Source organism: Scyliorhinus torazame, chromosome 1 (genome assembly GCF_047496885.1).
Source record: "Scyliorhinus torazame isolate Kashiwa2021f chromosome 1, sScyTor2.1, whole genome shotgun sequence".
In the NCBI taxonomy this organism is placed as follows: Eukaryota; Metazoa; Chordata; class Chondrichthyes; order Carcharhiniformes; family Scyliorhinidae; genus Scyliorhinus; species Scyliorhinus torazame.
Genome location: NC_092707.1, coordinates 350,583,813 through 350,604,256, shown reverse-complemented (window position 1 = coordinate 350,604,256; position 20,444 = coordinate 350,583,813). Strand labels below are relative to the sequence as shown.

Here is a 20,444-nt window from a genome sequence, read left to right as displayed (position 1 = left end):
CTGTATCCAGCGCGGTTGTGAGTTACGCACGAAGACCGGCACTTTTACTTTGAGGCACCGGACGATGTATGGTCATTTATCAAAGAAAAGAAGTTGAAAGCGTCTTAAAGGACACTTAAGTCTTGAAGGAGTTATGTGGCGGCGGTTTGTAAATTTTTGTGATTCTTGAATTGATTCAAATAAGACTGTATGTAGCGCTGGGTTAAGTATTGGGCTGGGGTGGTGGTTTGAGGGTGCTTTTGCAGAGATTGGATGCGGAGGGGGGAGGGGAAGTTGGTGCTATTCTGTGGGAGATTGTGTTTGGTTCCAAGCGATTGTTTCTTCATTGGTTTATGTTAATTTCTTTTACTAGAGGTTGTTTACTCACTGGGGACTGCGATGTTGTTAAATGGTCTACGCACGTCGGGAGAGGGGTTCGAACAATAGGGAGCCAGGCTGTTTGGCACCAGGGGCGGGGGCTGTCGGGGTCAGCGTGGTTCAGCTGACTCTCAGAAGCGAAGTGGCGGCGAACATGTGCTAAGATGGTGCTTGACCTGGGGGATCAGGTTTTGGGTGCTGTTGTGGGGGGTGGGGAGGCTGCTTCGCTGACAGGGGAGGAACTACTATCGGGGAACAAAAGGGAGGTCGGGGACGGTTGCTGCTTGTGGGGGAGCTCGGGGAAGGGGGGAGCGTGGGCTGGCCAAAAAAAGGTTATGGCTAGTCGGGGGGGGGGGGCCAAACCACCCGTCCAGGCTGATTACGTGGCCCGTGAGGGGTTTGAATGGGCCGGTCATAAGGGTTCGCGTTTTCGTGCATTTAAAGGGGCTGAAGGCACACGTAGCAATGCTTCAGGAGACACATCTAAAAATTATTGATCAGACGAGATTGAGAAAGGGGTAGGTGGGTTGGTCAGGTGTTCCACTCTGGGCTGATCAGCAAGCGGGTGGCGTTTGAGGCTGGAAGAATTGTGGCAGATAAGGGGGGTAGATATATTATGGTGAATGGGAAGCTGGAGGGTGTACGGGTGGTGCTTGTAAACGTATATGCTCCGAACTGGGACGATGTGGGATTTATGAGATGGGTGTTAGGCAAGATCCCGGACCTAGAGTCTCATGGCTTGATCATGGGGGGAGACTTTAACACAGTCATTGATCCTGATCTGGACCGGGGACAATCCAGGACTGGAAGGAGGCCTGCCGGCGAAGGAGTTGTGGGGTTTTATGGAGATGGGGGGGGGGGGAGGGGGTAGACCCGTGGAGATTCGAACGGCCGAGGGCGAAGGAGTTTTCGTTTTTTTCTCATGTCCATAAAGTTTACTCCCGCATTGATTTTTTTTGTTCTAAGCAAGGCGCTAATTCCGAAGGTGGCGGGGACGGAATATTCGGCGATTGCAGTTTCTGATCATGCCCCGCATTGGGTGAATTTGCGGTTGAGTGAGGAGAGAGGGCAGTGCCTGCTGTGGAGGCTGGATGTGGGGTTGTTAGCGGACGAAGCGGTCTGCGGTCGGGTGAATAAGTCCATTCAGAATTACTTGGATACAAACGATACGGGTGAGGTATCAGCAGCGGTGGTTTGTGAGGCTCTGAAAGCAGTTGTAAGAGGGGAACTAATTTTGATTCGGTCCCATAGAGAAAAGGTGGAACGAGCAGAGACAGAGAGATTATTTGGGGAGATACTTCGAATAGATAGGAGTTATGTGGAGGCCCCGGACGCAGGGCTCCTGTGGGAGCGTCGGAAACTACACGCAGAGTTTGAGTTGTTGACCACGGGGAGGGCGGTGGAGCAGTTGAGGAGGGCAAGGGGGACGGTCTATGAATATGGGGAAAAAGCAAGCAGGATGTTGGCGCACCAGCTTAGGAAGAGAGAAGCGGCCAGGGAGATTGGGGGAGTAAGGAATAGGGAGGGCAACATGGTCTTGGACCCGGGGGGGGTTGAACAACGTTTTTAAAGAATTTTATAGCAAATTATATGAGTCAGAACCCCTGCCTGGTGTAGAAGGGATGAGGCAGTTCCTTGATCAGTTGAGGTTTCCGAGGATGGAGGAGGACCTGGTCGAGGGGCTGCGGGCCCTGATTGAAGCAGAGGAAATTGTTAGAGGACTGGAGGGTATGCAGTCGGGTAAGGCTCCGGGGCCGTACGGTTACCCGGTAGAATTCTATAAGAAGTTCTCAGAGGTGTTGTGCCCACTGCTGATGAGGACCTTTAATGAGGCTAAAGAGAGGGGAATTCTCCCCCCAACGATGTCGCAGGCCTCGATTTCCTTAAACGAGAGAAGGACCCGGAGCAATGTGGGTCATATAGGCCGATCTAGCTTTTGAACATAGATGCCAAACTGCTGGCTAGGATTTTGGCCACTAGGATAGAAGACTGTGTCCCGGAGGTGATAGGGGAGGACCAAACCGGACTTCTTTAAGGGTAGGCAGCTCAAGGCTAACGTTTGGAGGCTTCTGAATGTAATTATGATGCCCTCAGAAGGAGAGGAGGCGGAGGTGGTGGTTGCGATGGACGGGAGAAGGCTTTTGATCAGGTGGAGTGGGAGTATCTTTGGGAGACGCTGGGAAGGTTTGGATTTGGGGAGGGCTTCATCGACTGGGTGCGATTGCTCTACCAGGGGCCGGTAGCGAGTGTGTGCACGAACTGGCTGAGGTCGGGGTACTTTAGGCTACACCGAGGGACGAGGCAGGGGTGCCCCCTCTCCCCGTTGCTGTTCACTCTGGCTATAGAACCGCTGAGAGCATCAAGGAAGTGGCAGGGGCTGGTTCAGGGGTGGTGGAGCAAAGGGTTTCGCTGTACGCGGACGATCTGCCCTTGTACATCTCGGACCCGGTGGAGGGGATGGGGGAGGTTATGCAGACCTTGGGGGAATTTGGCAGGTTCTCGGGGTACAATTTGAACATGGAAAAAAGTGAATTGTTCGTGATCCAGGAGAGGAGACCGAAGGAGCTGCCACTCAGGACGGTAGAGAGGAGCTTTCGCTATCTGGGAATACAGGTGGCTCGGAAATGGGAGGCATTACATAGGCTCAACTTAACCTGGCTAGTGGAGCAAATGGAGGGGGACTTTAAAAGATGGGATATGCTCCCATTATCGTTGGCGGAGAGGGTACAGGCCGTGAAAATGACGGTCCTCCCCAGATTTTTGTTTGTCTTCCAGTGCCCCCCCATCTTCATCCCCAAGGCTTTTTTCAAGCAGATAAACAAGATTATTTTGGGCTTTGTGTGGGTGAAGAAAATGTTGTTGGAGCGCAGTCAGGAGGAGGAGGTATAAGAAGTTGGCGCTGCCGAACTTCTGCAACTACTACCGGGCGGCGAATATAGTGATGATTAGGAAGTGGGTAATGCAGATGGGGTCGGCATGGGAACGGATGGAGGCGGCGTCATGCAAAAGCACCAGTTTGGAAGCACTGGCAACGGCACCTCTGCCGTTCTCACCGGCCCGTTACTCCACTAGCCCGGTGGTGGTGGCGGCATTGAGGATCTGGGGGCAATGGAGGAGGTATAAGAAGGTGGAGGGTGCGTCACTCTGGACCCCGATTTGCAATAACCACAGGTTCGCGCCGGGCAGGATAGATGGCGGGTTCCGAAGTTGGCAGAGAGCAGGAATTAGACGGATGGGAGATCTATTCATAGACGGGAGCTTTCCTAGTCAGAAGGCGCTGGAGGACAAATTCAAGCTGCCGCCGGGGAATGGTTTCAGATATTTACAAGTCCGAGTCATTCTGAGGAAACAGGTGTTGGCTTTCCCGCTGATCCCGCCACGGGGGATACAGGACAGAGTAGTGTCCGGTACCTGGGTGGGTGAGGGGAAAGTGTTGGATATCTATCAGGAGATGTTGGAGGCGGAGGAGACCCCGGTGGAGGAACTGAAGGCAAGCGGGAGGAGCTAGGTGGGCAGTTAGAGGCGGGTCTGTGGGCTGACGCCCTCAGCAGGTTTAATTCCTCCTCATCGTGTGCTAGGCTCAGTCTAATAACCGGGCACACATGGCGGCGAGGATGAGCAAGTTTTTCGGGGTAAAAGATAGATGTGTGAGGTGTGCGGGAAACCCAGCAAACCATGTCCATATGTTTTGTGCATGCCCGAAGCTTGGAGGATTCTGGCAGGGGTTTGCCAAGGCAATGTCCAAGGTGCTAGGTACGCGGATGGTGCCGAGTCCAGAGATGCCGATCTTCAGAGTGGCGGAAGACCCGGGAGTTCAGGGAGTGAAAGAGACCGACGTTTTGGCCTTTGCCTCCCCGGTAGCCCGGAGATGGATCCTTTTAATTGGAGGGACTCGAAGCCCCCGAGCGTGGAGATTTGGGTCAGTGACATGGCTGGGTTTCTCAAGCTGGAGAAAATAAAGTTTGCCTTGAGGGGGTCAATGCTGGGGTTCTCTCGGAGGTGGCAGCCGTTCATCGACTTTTTCGGGGAAAATTAAAATGTCAGCAGAAGCAGCATTCTGAAGGGGGGGGGGGGGGGGCGGGTAGGTGCAATATGGTTAAGGGATGTACAGAAGGGATTGGGTGGGAAATGTCTAGTTTACCATGTTGTTGTTTATGTTATTATTGTTTTGTTTGTTATTGTTATAAAAATTTTTGCAAATGCTTCAATAAAAATATATTTTTTAAAAAGATTAAAAGGGAGGGTCAGGTTCTTTTACTGGGGAGAAGGTACAAGATATTCATACTTATTCATGAGCAGGTGCACTGACAGGGGATGAACTTGTCTCCTAGACACAGGGAGGTGCTAGGAATGTCAGATTTTGTAAACGGTTATACATTAAACTATCTATTTAATTCCAAGATAAAGTTGGGTTTCTGGAGGATAACTGATTAGCCCGTGTGATTCACGTTGCCATGATGATGGGCTTTGAGAAGGGGTAAAATCCAGAGGAAAGAAAAAGAAAATCATAGGGAAAAAAAAAATATCCATAGCAAGCCATTGTAGGTAGATACTTCCTAATAGTATAACTCAACATCCCAGACAGCAGGAACAGTGCAAGAGAGAAGAGCACACGCGAGAGGGTGAGAGCGTGTGGTAAGGGAGAGAGAGGCAGCAAGTCTCTACTGTTCATACAAAATGCAGGTGGCAGTTACACTTGGATTCAAAAGATGAAGGTCATGAGGGTTTAAATGAAGCTGGAAGATTTGCCGAGAGGAAGGGATCTCCAGGGAAATGCACAGTGAAAAGTCAGCTCGGGGATTCAAAATTATCCAACTGGAAAACGAAAAGGAGCTAAGAATCACTTCGGACTTCTGGGAGAATAAAGTGGCTACGTAAGGAATAAAGTATAATCATGGAAGATTTCCAGTTGTTTGAAATATTAAAAGGGGAATCTTTTTTGTAATTTATAGCATAGGTTGCCTACTGAAATAGTGTTTAGTCAATATTGCTTAAATTTTGTGTGTTACAGTAAACGTCTTAAAACTTGAAATCTCATCTCTCAGCTATTCTTATTTGGAAGTTCATATTTCTTTCCAAAAGTTATCAGTCTCTATGGTGATCGTAACACTTGTAATAAGTAGGTTCATTATTCTTTCTTCTAGCACGCGACATTTTACATTTATCCCGAGTAAAACCATTTGTCATCGTTTTACCCACTTATATACGTTGTACGACTCGAGTAATCTATTCGAGTGCTTTTAGTTAACAACATAAATATGTCAGTCTTTTCTCCTGAACTCACCGTGCAACTACTAGGAACTGATCTATCTGTCGATCATTCAATGGGTTGTCAGGATCCCAAACCTTAACTTCCATCTTCGTTTGATCTCTGGCATCTGCTTCACCTACCAAGAATAAAAAAGTGCAATTAATACATCTTACTTTACATACGAAGCATTATATAATAAATAGCCACTGGTATTGTTTCAAGAGTAATTACGGTGCTTTCCAAACTAGAAAATACATAGGAACATCAACAAATTCAAAGCTAAGCTAGATAAATTGTGATGAAAGATTGAACAAGTTTTTTTTTTTTTTGAAACAATCACAAACTTTTCTAATCCTACAAATTCCTATTCATTTTAAGAGAAATCATGACATCTTCTGCTCTTCATGAATGGCCAAGAGGCATTAATTTGGTCCATTGCAGAAAATTAATTATTCAAGCGGATTAAAGTGACAGCATAGATAAAATTTTGCTACATTTTGTGAGTATGATTTGAGAAGCCTGAAGTGAGTAGTTGATCCATCTCTGCCTCCTCCTGAGCATCAGAAAACAGTCTTCAGTCAATTCGGTTCACTTCATGTGCAATTAAGAAATGGCTGCATGCACTGGTACTGAAGACTTGCACTCCAGAATTGCCATAACCCCAGCTAAGCTGTTCTAGTACAGCTAGTACACTGGCATCTACCTGACGAGATGGAAAATTGCCCAAAGAATTCCTGCCCACAAAAAAGCAGGATAAATCCATTCCGGTCAATTACGGATCTAACAATCTACTGCCAATTATCAAAGTAATGAAATATGTCATGAACTGGGCTATTAAGCCGCACTTACTCATTAATAATCTGTTCACAAATGCTCAGTTTAGGTTCCAGCAGGACCATTCAGCTCCAGCCTCATTACAACATGGTCAAAACAGCTGATTTCCAAAGTTGAGACAAGATTGACAATCCTTGACATTAATGCAGCATTTTACCAAGGAACCCGAACAAAACTCAAATGGAGAGGAGCTGTCCACTAGCTGAAGTCATACCTAACACAGAGGAAGATGGTTGTGGTTGTTGGAGGCCAATCATCTCAATCCCAGAGCATCACTGCAGTTCCTCAGGTGAATGTCCTCGGCCTAACAATCTTCAGTTGATTTGCCAATAACCTTCCCTCCACCATAAGTTCAGAAATGGGGATATTCACTGATGATTTCAGAGTGTCCGGTTGCGTTCCCAACATCTCACATAGTGAAGCAGTCTGTTCCTGCATGCTGCAATACCTGGACAAATTCAGGCTTCGACTGATAAGCAGCAAGTAACATTTGTACCTCACAAGTGCAAGGCAATACCAGCTCCCCATGTGATGTGAGCACGTGAGCTGCTGAATTTGCGTGAGCTCTGGCTCTGCTCATCTTGTAATCTTTTATTTTATTCTGGTGCACATTTCATATTTGTCGTTTCTTGGGATATATGTCTTGCATTATCCCTGGAGGATCCTGATTGGTGTTTTGTAAAGAGTCGTTGGGATAAATTGTAGAAAATCCTTGTTTGACCGTGGCGGCTGGAGTGGGCTGGGATGGGGCCCAGCTTGCAGTAAAGTTGTTGCTGGTGAGCAGGCTTTTGCCTTGGCGGTGCTATGTGCAAGTTGATGATGGTCTTGTCACTGTGGTGCAGGTCTTCAGAGCTCATTTTGAAGATTTGCGAGGTATCCTTTGGAGAATGATGGAGGCACATGAGAGTTCTTGCATTCGGAAGAGCACTTTCCCTAGTAAGGGCCCGCCTTTGAGACTTTGAGATCCTGCTGCATGGTGTGTCTTTTATCTTGACGGGTTTAGGTTGTCCCTGAGCCTGGACCCTGGCGAGAAGTGGGAGTCAAGTTCTCGACCGAGTTTGAAAATTGGCTGGCATGCTTTAATAATCTTTTTTTTCATAAAACATTTTTTATTTAGGCATTTATGGTTTTATAACAATATAATATACAAATACAAATGTAAACATAGTTCAGTGCGTAACACATCCCTCCATCTCCCACTGTTCCTGCCTAATCGGGACAAAAAATAGCCCAACCTCCCCCCGCCTTATTGAATTGAATCTGCTAACAGTTTAGTTTTCTCCGAAGAAGTCGATAAACGGCTATCACCTCCAAACGAACCCGAACATTGATCCTCTCAGGGCGAACATAATTTTCTCAAGTCTAAGAAACCCAGCCATGTCGCTAGCCCAAACCCCTGATTTCCAGGGCTTTGAGTCCCTCCATGCTAGTAATATCGGTCTCCGGGCTACCAAGGAGGCAAAGGCCAAAACGTCGGCTTCTCTCGCTCCCTGGACTCCCGGGTCTCCCGACACTCCAAAAATCACCACATCTGGACTCGGCGCCACCCTCGTTTTTAGTAGCGTAGACATAACATCCGCAAATCTCTTCCAGCATCCCCTAAGCTTCAGGCATGCCCAAAATATGTGGACATGGTTTGTAGGCCCACCTACACACCTGTCCTCCACCCCAAAAAAACCTGCTCATCCGGGCCACTGTCATGGGTGCCCGGTGCACCTCCTTGAATTGTATCAGGCTGAGCCTGGCACATGATGAGGACGTGTTGACTCTGCTCAGCGCATCCTCCCACAGACCCGCCTCTACCTCCTTACCCAGCTCATCTTCCCATTTACGTTTTATCTCACCTATCTGGGTTTCCTCCGAATCCATAAGTTCTTTATAGATTTCCGATATCTTCCCCTCCCCCACCCCCGTTCTAGAAACTACTCTGTCCTGTATAACCCCTGTGGCGGTAGAAGCGGAAAGGTTGAAACCTGCCTTTGCACAAAATCCCTTACCTGCAGATATCGAAACCCATTCCCTCCCAGCAATTCAAACTCCTCCTCCAAATCCTCCGAACAGGGAAAGCTCCCATCAATAAATAGATCCCCCAGCCTCTTAATCCCTGCTCTCCGCTCTCTGCCACCACCAAAACCCCCCATCCACCCTCCCTGGGACAAACTGATGATTACCACAAATTGGAGCCCACACCGACGCACCCTCCACTCCCATATGCTTCCGCCACTGTCCCCAAACTCAGAGCTGCCACTACCACTGGGCTTGTAGAGTACTGGGCCGGCTCAAACAGTAGAGGAGCCGTTACCAATGCCCCCAAACTTGTGCGTCATTTTTACGGTCTGTACCCCTCCCCGCCAGTGACAACGGGAGCATGTCCCACCTCCGAAAGTCCTCCTTTATTTGTTCCACTAACCGGGCCAGATTTAATTTATGTAACTGCTCCCAACCCTGTGCCACCTGAATACCCAAATAGCGAAAACTCCAAAGCACCACTTTAAACGCAACTCCCCCAGTCTCCTCTCCTGCCCCCTAGCCTGGATCACAAAAACCTCACTTTTACCCAGATTCAATTTGTAACCCGAGAACCGGCCAAATGCCCCTAAGATCCGTATAATCTCCCCCACGCCCCCTAATGGGTCAGAAATATATAGGAGTAGGTAGGCTGCATATAACGAGACCCTGTGTCGTCGCCCCCCCCCCCCCCCCCCCCCCAGTCTAGCCCATTCCAGTTCATTGACGCCCTCAGCTCCATCGCCAATGGCTCTATGGCCGAGGCAAACGACAGTGGGGAGAGGGGACATCCTTGCCTTGTCCCCGGGGCAGTCTAAAGTAGTCCGAACTCACCCGGTTCGTCCACACACTCGCCACCGGTGCCTGGTACAACAACCGAACCCAGTCAATAAAGCCCTGCCCAAACCCAAACCGTCCCAGGACCTCCCACAAATAATTCCATTCCACCCGGGTGAAGGCCTTCTTCGCGTCCATAGCGAACACCACCTCCGCCCATGATTAAATTAAATAGTTTCTAACATAGGCAGGCACTGCCTTTGACAACCCCTATCTGGTCCTCCCCTATCACCCCCGGAACAAAGTCCTCTAATCTCAAGGCCAGAATTTTGGCATCGACATTCAGTAGGGAGATTGGTCTGTATGACCCACATTGCTCTGGGTCCTTCTCCCCTTCAGGATCAATGAGATCAAAGTATGTGACATTGTTGGGGGAAGGACACCCCACTCCCTTGCCTCCTTAAATACCCTCAGCAGCAGCGGGCCCAACATCCAGAGAACCTCTTGTAAAATTCCACTGGGTAGCCGTCCGGTCCCGGAGCCTTGCCCGACTGCATGGCCTCCAATCCCTCTATTACTTCTAAAATCCCGATCGGGGCTCCCAACCCCTCCACCAACCCTTCCACCCCCTTCGGAGACTTCAACCCTTCCAAAAACTGCCTCATCCCCTCCACCCCAGCTGGGGGCTCCAACTCATACAGCCGATTACAAAGTTCCTTGAACACTCCATTCACCCCCGCTGGGACCAAGACAGTGTTCCCCCCTCTGTCCTTCACTCTTCCTATCTCCCTGGCTGCCTCCCTTTTCCTTAACTCGTCTGCTAGTATCCTACTGGCCTTCTCTCCATACTCATGTACTCGCCTTCCTCAACAGCCCCACCACGTTCCTTGTGGATAACAGACTAAACTCCATCTGCAGCTTCTGCCACTCCTTAAACAGTGCCGCCTCCGGGGCTTCAGAATATCTTCTGTCCACCTGGAGTATTTCCCGAACCAGCTGTCCATCGCTGCCAGCTCATCCGCCTCCTTATGAGCCCGTATCGAAATCAGATCCCCTCTAATTACTGCCTTCAACGCTTCCCATACTGTTGCTGCCAAAACTTCCCCTGTATCATTTATCTCCAAATAGTTCTTGATGGCTTCCCTCACCCGCCCGCGCACCCCCTCATCTGCTAACAGTCCTACATTACATCCAATCTCCATTGCGGGCGCTGAGCCCCCGCCTTGCTCACCCATAAATCCATCCAGTGTGGGGCATGGTCCGACACAACAATCGCCGGGTACGCGGCCTCCACCACCCCCACCAGCAAAGCCTTGTTCAAAATGAAAAAAATCAATTTGGGAGTACACTCTGTGAACATGGGAGAAAAAAGAAAACTCCTTTGCTCTTGTCGTCCGAACCTCCACAGGTCTACCACCGACCCCCCCCACCCCCCCCACCCCCCCCCTGCTCTAGGATGTCCGAACCTCCACGGGACTAACCACCGTCCCCCTCCCCATCTGTTCCATAAACCCCTTTAGCTCCTTCGCAATGGCTGGCACCCTCCCTGTCCTTGGACTCGACCGATCCAACCTCGGATCAATGACCGTATTAAAGACCCCCCCATGATCAACCTATGCGAGTCCAGGTCCGGAACCTTCCCCAATACCCGCCTCATAAACTCCGCGTTGTCCCAGTTTGGTGCGTAAATGTTCACTAATACCACTGGCATCCTCTCCAGCTTCTCACTCACCATGATAAATGTACCCCCCCCCCCCCCCGGAGTCTGCCACTATATTCCGTACCTCAAATGACACCCGCAACACCTCCCTAGTTTTAGAGTCTAGCCATGAATGAAATACCTGCCCCACCCACCGCTTCCTCAGAATAGTCTGATCCACTACCCTCAGGTGTTTCTCTTGTAACATTGTCACATCAGCCTCTTCAAATGCACGAATACGCGAGCTCTCTTGACCGGCCCATTCCATGTGATCAGCCTGGTCGTGTACAACATGCCTAACTTCACTCCCTTCTTAAAGAGGGCCAATTTAACTTTGTTGAAGCTCGCCCTTCTTTTGACCAGTTCCGCACCCAATTACTGGTAAATGCGCAGCTCGTTATTTTCCCATTTACAGTTCCTCGTCTGCCGGGCCCACCTCCAGATCTGTTCCTTATCCAGGAACCGGTGCATTTGTATCACCATCGCCCTCGGCAGCTTATTCATCCCCGGCTTCCTCGCAAGCGCTCTGTGCGCCCTGTTCCCCTCCAAGGGCCGAGTAAACGCATCTCCGCCCAGCAGCTTCTCGAACATACGCGCCACGTATGTCCGTGTCCAATCCCTTGATGGGAGGCCAACAATCCTGAAATTCTGCCTAAGCGACCTGTTCTCCAGATCCTCCACCTTCTCCTGCAGCCTTTTCTGGTGGTCCCTCATCAGATCGATCGCCGCCGCCATCGCGGTTAGCTGGTCCTCGTGCTCAGCCACCGTCTCTTCCACCTTCGGATCGCCAGTCTCTGGGCTTCCAGTCTTTGCTCCACCCGGTCAATCCCCCACTTAATCGGGTCCAAGTACTCCTGTCTTTGCTTGGCGAAGCTCTCCTGAAGGAATTTCACCAGCTGCTCCATTGACCACTGAGCCGGCAATCCCAGTTCCTGAGTCTCCGCCATATTTTCCTGTGCTGCAGACGCCACTCCCTTCTTTGCCAACAATCTAGCCTTTGCAGACCACTTCTGGTCCACGACTCCATTAACTGGTGGGAGATTCCTCTCCTCTACCTCACCAGTCTCCAATTTTACCGATCAAATCCCCCATAAGTCGGGGGAAAAGGTCCCAAAGGTCCACCAAGAGTGGGAGCTACCAAATGCGACCTCTCACTCCATGCTCACCACTGGAAGTCCCATGCTTTAGTAATCTTGATTTGGAGGCTGGGTGCATCAGGTTTGACGGAGCACAGAGTAGCCGATTTTCGAAGCCTGGGATCAATTGGACCCATTTTGACCACTGACCCTATATTAGCCTACCCTCGATCATCGTCGCAATGGGTTGTACGTGGCCGGGCAGGTCGAGTCATCCCTACCTAAGCGGTGCCTAGGTTATGGCTGCTTTGGCGAAGGAGTGGCGGCATGGTGGAAGTGAAGGTGCTTTGTTTGGTGGAAACCTTGAAAGATCCTGAGGAGTGTTTGTTGATCTTGTCCTAGAGTCTGCCTTCTCGAGCAACATAGTTGGTATCATTATACTGCAATTCTTTTAATATCCTGGATGTTACTCTCTTGTGATTATGTGTTGATTATTTATTGCTGTCTTTTCTCCTACAAGGGCGTGCGAGATGTCAACACGAGGGTGAATGTGTTTGTCATCCTGTTCTAGCAAAAATCATAATCAGCCATGATCAGAATGAATGACTGAGCAGGCTCGAAGGCCGAATGGCTTCCTCCTGCTTCTATTTTCTATGTTTCTATGAGTCGATTATAGGAAATGTGGTCTTTGCACAGTTGCACTTTTTGTCATTATGGATCATAATCCTTGTGCTTATGGGAGGGAAGTCCTTTTTTGACAACCCATATCTCATTTATAATGAAAATAAATGGAGCCAGGAGTTGCTGATGGGTGGATGGTGGACGTGGGTTGGATGATAGGGTTAGTAAGTTTTCAATGTGTTTTAGAATAGCCACCCCATTAGAGTTAACCGTATTGGATTTTTATTTTGGTTTCTTGTTAGAAGAATCCAAGCCTTTCTCCATCAAAGGCCTGGGCAGAATATGTATCCTGGGGAGGACTTGCCCTTGAGGTCGGCTTACTTAGAAAATGAGGATTGGTGCAAGCAGAGGTGGACTCGGTTAATCCTTGATTGATTTGTTGATTGTTCCTCGGCCAACCCGGGCATTTTTTCCTTGAAGGATTTTTTTTCTTCATTTTTCTCTTCAACTGGGTGAGCATTGGGGAGGTGCAGTACCCCAGGTGTGGTTGAGGAGGTGCAGGGCCATATGGGATATAGAATTTGGGGTGTGTTTGAGTCCTGGGGGGCTGATTGGGCATGTCAGAGGGTGCCGGCTAGGCCAGGTATGATGCTGTGGTTAGTATCTTATTGTCCCCTTGGAGCTTGAGATGACCCTTCTCAAAAGCATATTTATTAGGGACATCTTGAGAGGACTTTTCTGTGCACAGGGGCCTTGGGCTGAGCAGAGTACTGCACTTTGGTGGATATGCTGTTGCTCCCCTTGTGGTCGGGCCACTTTTCGATTTGACTGAGCAATTTTTTGTTTCTCATTTGGGCATTTTCCCTTTAGGGTTTTTTTGTCCTTCTCTTCATCTGGGTGAGCATTGAGCTGTTATAAATCCTGGTTTGGTTCCGTAGTCCACGGGGAGCTCCGCTTATTATACCGGGGAAGAGACATCTTGACAGGTCTCTTCTGTACACGGCTGGGGGTTGAGCCAAGTTCTAGATTTTAGTTGATATCATGTTGTCCCCCTGATGACCATAAGATCATAAGACATAGGAGCGGAAGTAAGGCCATTCGGCCCATCGAGTCCACTCCACCATTCAATCATGGCTGGTTTCAACTCCATTTACCCGCTCTCTCTCCATAGCCCTTAATTCCTCGAAGAATCAAGAATTTATCAACTTCTGTCTTAAAGACACTCAACGTCCCGGCATCCACCGCCCTCTGTGGCAATGAATTCCACAGACCCACCACTCTCTGGCTGAAGAAATTTCTCCTCATCTTTGTTCTAAAGTGACTTCCTTTTATTCTAAGGCTGTGCCCCCGAGTCCTAGTCTCCCCTGCTAATGGAAACAACTTCCCTACGTCCACCCTATCTATGCCATTCATTATCTTGTAAGTTTCTACTAGATCGCCCCTCAACCTCCTAAACTCCAATGAATATAATCCCAGGATCCTCAGACGTTCATCGTATGTTAGGCCTACCATTCCTGGGATCATCCGTGTGAATCTCCGCTGGACCCGCTCCAGTGCCAGTATGTCCTTCCTGAGGTGTGGGGCCCAGAATTGCTCACAGTATTCTAAATGGGGCCTAACTAGTGCTTTATAAAGCTTCAGAAGTACATCCCTGCTTTTATATTCCAAGCCTCTTGAGATAAATGACAACATTGCATTTGCTTTCTTAATTACGGACTCAACCTGCAAGTTTACCTTGAGAGAATCCTGGACTAGGACTCCCAAGTCCCTTTGCACTTCAGCATTATGAATTTTGTCACCGTTTAGAAAATAGTCCATGCCTCTATTCTTTTTTCCAAAGTGCAAGGCCTCGCACTTGCCCACGTTGAATTTCATCAGCCATTTCTTGGACCACTCTCCTAAACTGTCTAAATCTTTCTGCAGCCTCCCCACCTCCTCAATACTACCTGCCCCTCCACCTATCTTTGTATCATCGGCAAACTTAGCCAGAATGCCCCCAGTCCCGTCATCTAGATCGTTAATATATAAAGAGAACAGCTGTGGCCCCAACACTGAACCCTGCGGGACACCACTCGTCACCGGTTGCCATTCCGAAAAATAACCTTTTATCCCAACTCTCTGCCTTCTGCCTGACAGCCAATCGTCAATCCATGTTAGTACCTTGCCTCGAATACCATGGGCCCTTATTTTACTCAGCAGTCTCCCGTGAGGCACCTTATCAAAGGCCTTTTGGAAGTCAAGATAGATAACATCCATTGGCTCTCCTTGGTCTAACCTATTTGTTATCTCTTCAAAGAACTCTAACAGGTTTGTCAGGCACGACCTCCCCTTACTAAATCCATGCTGACTTGTCCTAATCCGACCCTGCACTTCCAAGAATTTAGAAATCTCATCCTTAACGATGGATTCTAGAATCTTGCCAACAACCGAGGTTAGGCTAATTGGCCTATAATTTTCCATCTTTTTTCTTGTTCCCTTCTTGAACAGGGGGGTTACAACAACGATTTTCCAATCCTCTGGGACTTTCCCTGACTCCAGTGACTTTTGAAACATTATGGGCGCGATTCTCTGCTCCCGCGCCGTTTCAGAGAATCGCCTGGGGCGCCATTTCTACCTGCAACGCCAGTCCGACGCCCTCCCGCGCGATTCACCCCAGCGGCGAGAACGGCCCCATCGAGGTCTGTGCGGCGCAGGCCAGAGAATCGCCCGGGACCCCCAAAATTTCAATTCTCCGCTCTCCCGATATTCTCTGGCCCGGATGGGCCGAGCGGACTGCCCAAAACGACAGCTTCACGTCGGCGCCATCCACACCTGGTCGCTGCCGGCGTGAACACCGTGGGAACGCTGGGGGTGGGGTGGGGGGGGCCTGTGGGGGGTTCCTGCACTTGGGGGGGGGGGGGGGTGCTCAAGAGGGGTCTGGCCCGCGATCGGTGCCCACCGATCGGCGCGCCGGCCTCCCTGAAGGAGGACCTCCTTTCCTCCGCTGCCCCGCAAGATCGATCCGCCATCAACTTGCGGGGCGGCCGCGGGTTGGCGCCGGTTATCCTGCGCATGCGCGGTTGACGTCATTTACGCGGCGCCGCTTTTACGCAGCGCCAAGGCTTGCCTCGCGTAAATGACGCGGCACCGCTCCTAGCCCCCCCGGGGGAGTGTGAATGGGGGTCTGGGAACGGCCTCCGACGCCGGAGTAAAACACTCCGATTTTCACTCCGGCGTCGGCACTTAGTCTCCAGATCGGAGAATCGCGCCCCATAACTAACGCCTCCACTATTTCTTCAGCTATCTCCTTTAGAACTCTAGGATGTAGCCCATCTGGGCCCGGAGATTTATCAATTTTTAGACCTCTTAGTTTCTCTAGCACTTTCTCCTTTGTGATGGCTACCATATTCAACTCTGCCCCCTGACTCTCCGGAATTGTTGGGATATTACTCATGTCTTCTACTGTGAAGACTGACGCAAAGTACTTATTTAGTTCCTCAGCTATTTCCTTGTCTCCCATCACTAGATTACCAGCGTCATTTTGGAGCGGCCCAATGTCTACTTTTGCCTCCCGTTTGTTTTTAATGTATTTAAAGAAACTTTGACTATCATTCCTAATGTTACTCGCTAGCCTACCTTCATATTTGATCCTCTCCTTCCTTATTTCTCTTTTTGTTATCCTCTGTTTGTTTTTGTAGCCTTCCCAATCTTCTGACTTCCCACTACTCTTTGCCACATTATAGGCTTTCTCTTTTGCTTTGATGCATTCCCTAACTTCCTTTGTCAGCCATGACTGCCTAATCCCCCCTCTGATAACCTTTCTTTTCTTTGGGATGAACCTCTGTACTGTGTCCTCAATTACGCCCAGAAACTCCTGCCATTGCTGTTCTACTGTCTTTCCCACTAGGCTCTGCTCCCAGTCGATTTTCGTCAGTTCCTCCCTCATGCCCCTGTAGTTACCTTTATTTAACTGTAACACCTTTACATCTGATTCTACCTTCTTTCTTTCAAATTGCAGACTGAATTCTACCATATTATGATCACTGCCTCCTAAGTGGTCCCTTACTTTAAGATCTTTTATCAAGTCTGGCTCATTACATAATACTAAGTCCAGAATGGCCTGTTCCCTCGTGGGCTCCATCACAAGCTGTTCCAAAAAGCCCGCTTGTAAACATTCAATGAATTCCCTTTCTTTGGGTCCACTGGCAACATTATTTACCCAGTCCACCTGCGTATTGAAGTCCCCCATGATCACTGTGACTTTGCCTTTCTGACATGCCTTTTCTATTTCGTGGTGCATTTTGTGCCCCTGGTCCTGACCACTGTTAGGAGGCCTGTACATAACTCCCATTATGTTTTTTTTGCCTTTGTGGTTCCTCAACTCTACCCACACAGACTCCACATCATCTGACCCTATGTCGTTTAGTGCTATTGATTTGATTTCATTCCTAATTAACAAGGCAACCCCGCCCCCCCGCCCACCTCTCTGTCTTTTCGATAGGTTGTGAATCCCTGGATGTTTAAATGCCAGTCCTGAACCCCCTGCAACCACGTCTCTGTGATGCCTACCACATCATACCTGCCAGTCACAATCTGGGCCACAAGCTCATCTACCTTGTTCCGTACACTGCGCGCATTTAAACATAGCGCCTTTAATTCTCTATTGACCGTCCCTTTTTGTTTTCTTAGTGTGGTGGACCTTGGTTTACTGAGCCTTTCCATACACTGTGTCATATTTTGTGAGATGGGGACTATCGTAACCTCTCCTGAGTTCTGTCTTTTCGTGCTTTTTTTGTATTCCTAAGCAGCTTATGGTCAGGACGCTTCTTAGTTGATTTGAGCAGTTTTTTTTCTCTTTTTCATCGACGATGATGGACATGTGCCAGGGGAATACGGACCCACAGTTCGGTCCTGTGATCCATCCCTTTTGTTGGGAGGCATTGACGGCACTGATCATAATCCGAATATTATAGCTGCTGGTCTTCCCTGTATAATTGCATGCAATGATGCTGGTTCTGTACTGGGCCAGAGACTGGGGTTATGTTATGTTGTGTGGTATATATGTCACATCCCTTTGAACTGATATTCGTGCAAATTTTACTTGTTCTTTTTATAGGTGACGATAGTGAATCAGTGATTGAATCCTTCAGGGGTACTGACGGGTCTGGTATCCGAGGTAAGGTGATGGATGTGTCATTAGCGCCTCTGGGGCTGCTGGGGTAGAGGCAAATGGAGACTGATGCGTGCCCAAACATGGCGCGAACATTTTATCCGGAACTCGTGACAATTACGTGCAATCGCCCACATGGGAAGGTGTGAGCCATTTTGCTATGTTTGCATAGCATTATCCTGTTTCGCCCTTCTTCACTGGTGGGGCTTTTGGAGGTATCAACAGATATCAACATTGATCAACAGATCAATGATTGTATTTATCTAGTTGTACTTCTGTCTTCATGTATATTGAGCCTTTACATTTTCTTGTGGTACTGTACCATTCCTGTGGTTCTTTTTATTAAGGGACAATGTAGCGTGGCCAATCCACCTACCCTGTGCATCTTTTTGTGTCGTGGGGGTGAGACCCACAGCCATGGAGCGAATATGCAAACTCCACATGGACAGTGACCCAGAGCCAGGAGTATACCTGGTTCCTAGGCGTGGTGAGGCAGCAGTGCTAACCACTGCATCCATTCCTGGGTTGTGTTGCGTCGTTAATTAAAATGTAAAACCTCAATAAATATAATTTTTTTAAAAAATCTTCCATAGACGTTGGGAGGGACACCGTCAGTGGCCCTGCTGAGTTCACCTGCGGGAAGTGCACCAATCTCCAGCTCATCAAAGACTGTGTTAGGGAACTGGAGCTGGATGAACTGAGGATCATTCGGGGGGCAGAGTTGGTTATAGATAGAAGCTACAGGGATGTAGTTACTCCTAAGAATGAAGGTAGCTGGGTGACGTTTAAAAGGAGGGGGAAGAAGCAGTCAGTGCAAGGATCCCCTGCGGTTGTTCCCCTCAATAACAGGTACACTGTTTTGGATACTGTTGAGGGGGGGTCGGGGGGGGGGGACCTACCAGAGGAAAGCCACGGTGACCAGGTCTCTGGCACTGAGTCTGTCCCTGTGGCTCAGAAGGGAAGGGGGGGGGAGAGGAGAGCATTAGTTATTGGAGACTCTATAGTTCGAGGTACATGATGTGTTATGTACACAGGCTGCAACTGAATGCAGCTTTAACCAAAAGATACTCCAGACCTTGAAGTTAGTTCAATCTGATTTATTGAACCAGTAGCATAGTTCTCTATGAGTTCGACTCTCCGCTAACCTAAGTGTGGTTACTCTGTCTGATGGAACCAGACTAGCTCTTAGCCACGTGCTGCAGGTGTGATACTGTACATACACCCTGACTCACTCTGTAGATGTTCATCAGTGGAAAGAGGCAGAGTGTGAGTGCCTCGTGCCTTTTATAGTGAGATACCACGCCTGAGTGTCCTGCCTGCTCATTGGCCATGTCCTGTTCTCTGTGTTCATTAGCTGCCTGTCTGTGCCTGTCAGTATATCATTATCTGCATGTCTGCATCTCATTACATCTCCCCTTTTTTTCGGTATTGTTGGCACATGGGAACGTACTTACATGTGGTGGCATATATTAACATATTTACAAGCGGTGGCATATGTGAACGTATTTACATGTGAAGACAGCTGTCTAATGTGAAAAAACAGAACATAGCAAACAAAACAAATGTTCATAAGTCCAGTCTCTGGGGCTTGCGCCTGATCCTTGTCGACCGCCGGAGAGGTGGTGGCGGGGATGATGGCGCCTTGACAGGCGGGATGGAAGCCTGACTGGTGGCCTCGTAGTTCGAGGCATCAGGAGGTGGCAAAACAACGGACGGAAACGGAGAAGCGGTTGCGGGCAGGCAACTTTGCACAGTGCCCGTCTGTTTCGTCGCACAACAGAACCATCAGCCATACGTACAACATACGAGCGGGGTGCAGCCTGTCAAACAATGACAGCTGGAGCAGACCAGCCACCATCCGGTATCTTGATCCTGACAGTGTCTGCCGGGGATAACACGGGCAAATCGGTGGCATGAGCATCATAGCCAGCTCTTGCTGGTTTCGCAGCTGCTACACCTTCTGCAGCACCAGGAGATGATCCGCGTTGGGCAAGTGTATGGCTGGAAGTGTCTTCCGCAGGTCCCTGTTCATCAGGAGTTGCGCCGGCGACATGCAAGTGGACAGTGGGGTCGCCCAGTACCCAAGCAGCGCGAGGTAGATGTCAGAAGCAGAATCCGCGGCCTTGCAGATGAGCTGTTTCATAATGTGCACCCCTTTTTCAACCTTCCCATTATACTGCGGATAGTGTGGGCTGGAAGTGACATGTTTGAAATGGTATGACTTGGCAAACATAGACCACTCGTGGCTGTTGAAGCACGGGCCATTGTCATTCATGACGGTGAGGGGATGCCTTGCCTGGAGAACGTCTCCTTACAGGCCTTGATGACGGTCCGAGATGTGAGGTCCGAGAGCTTCACAACTTCAGGGTAATTGGAGAAATAGTCAATAATCAACATGTAGTCACGACCATTCGCATGAAAGAGGTCAATGCCAACCTTGGACCACGGGGAGGTCTCGATTTCATGCTGCTGGAGCGTCTCCTTGCTCTGCGCCGGCTGGAAGCATTGACAGGTCGCACAGTTGAGGACCATGTTCGAGATGTCCTGGCTAATACCGGGCCAGTAGACAGCCTGCCTGGCTCTGCGTCTGCACTTCTTGACGCCCAGGTGTCCCTCATGGATAATGTGAACCAGAGGCCTATGATCCGTCTCGACTGTGAATGTCGGCAGGCC

At 49.3% G+C, this 20,444-nt stretch overlaps 1 protein-coding gene across 11 annotated transcripts in view; it reads right to left on the bottom strand.

The window, feature by feature from the left end:
- The window catches only part of mta3 (metastasis associated 1 family, member 3), a 435,625-nt gene that overhangs the window by 205,955 nt on the left and 209,226 nt on the right, over positions 1 to 20,444 (bottom strand). For all 11 annotated transcript variants that reach the window (XM_072510300.1, XM_072510268.1, XM_072510343.1 and 8 more), the window contains one exon: positions 5,642 to 5,744. In XM_072510300.1, the coding sequence (XP_072366401.1) occupies positions 5,642 to 5,744 (103 nt within the window). The remainder of the gene's footprint in view (positions 1 to 5,641; positions 5,745 to 20,444) is intronic.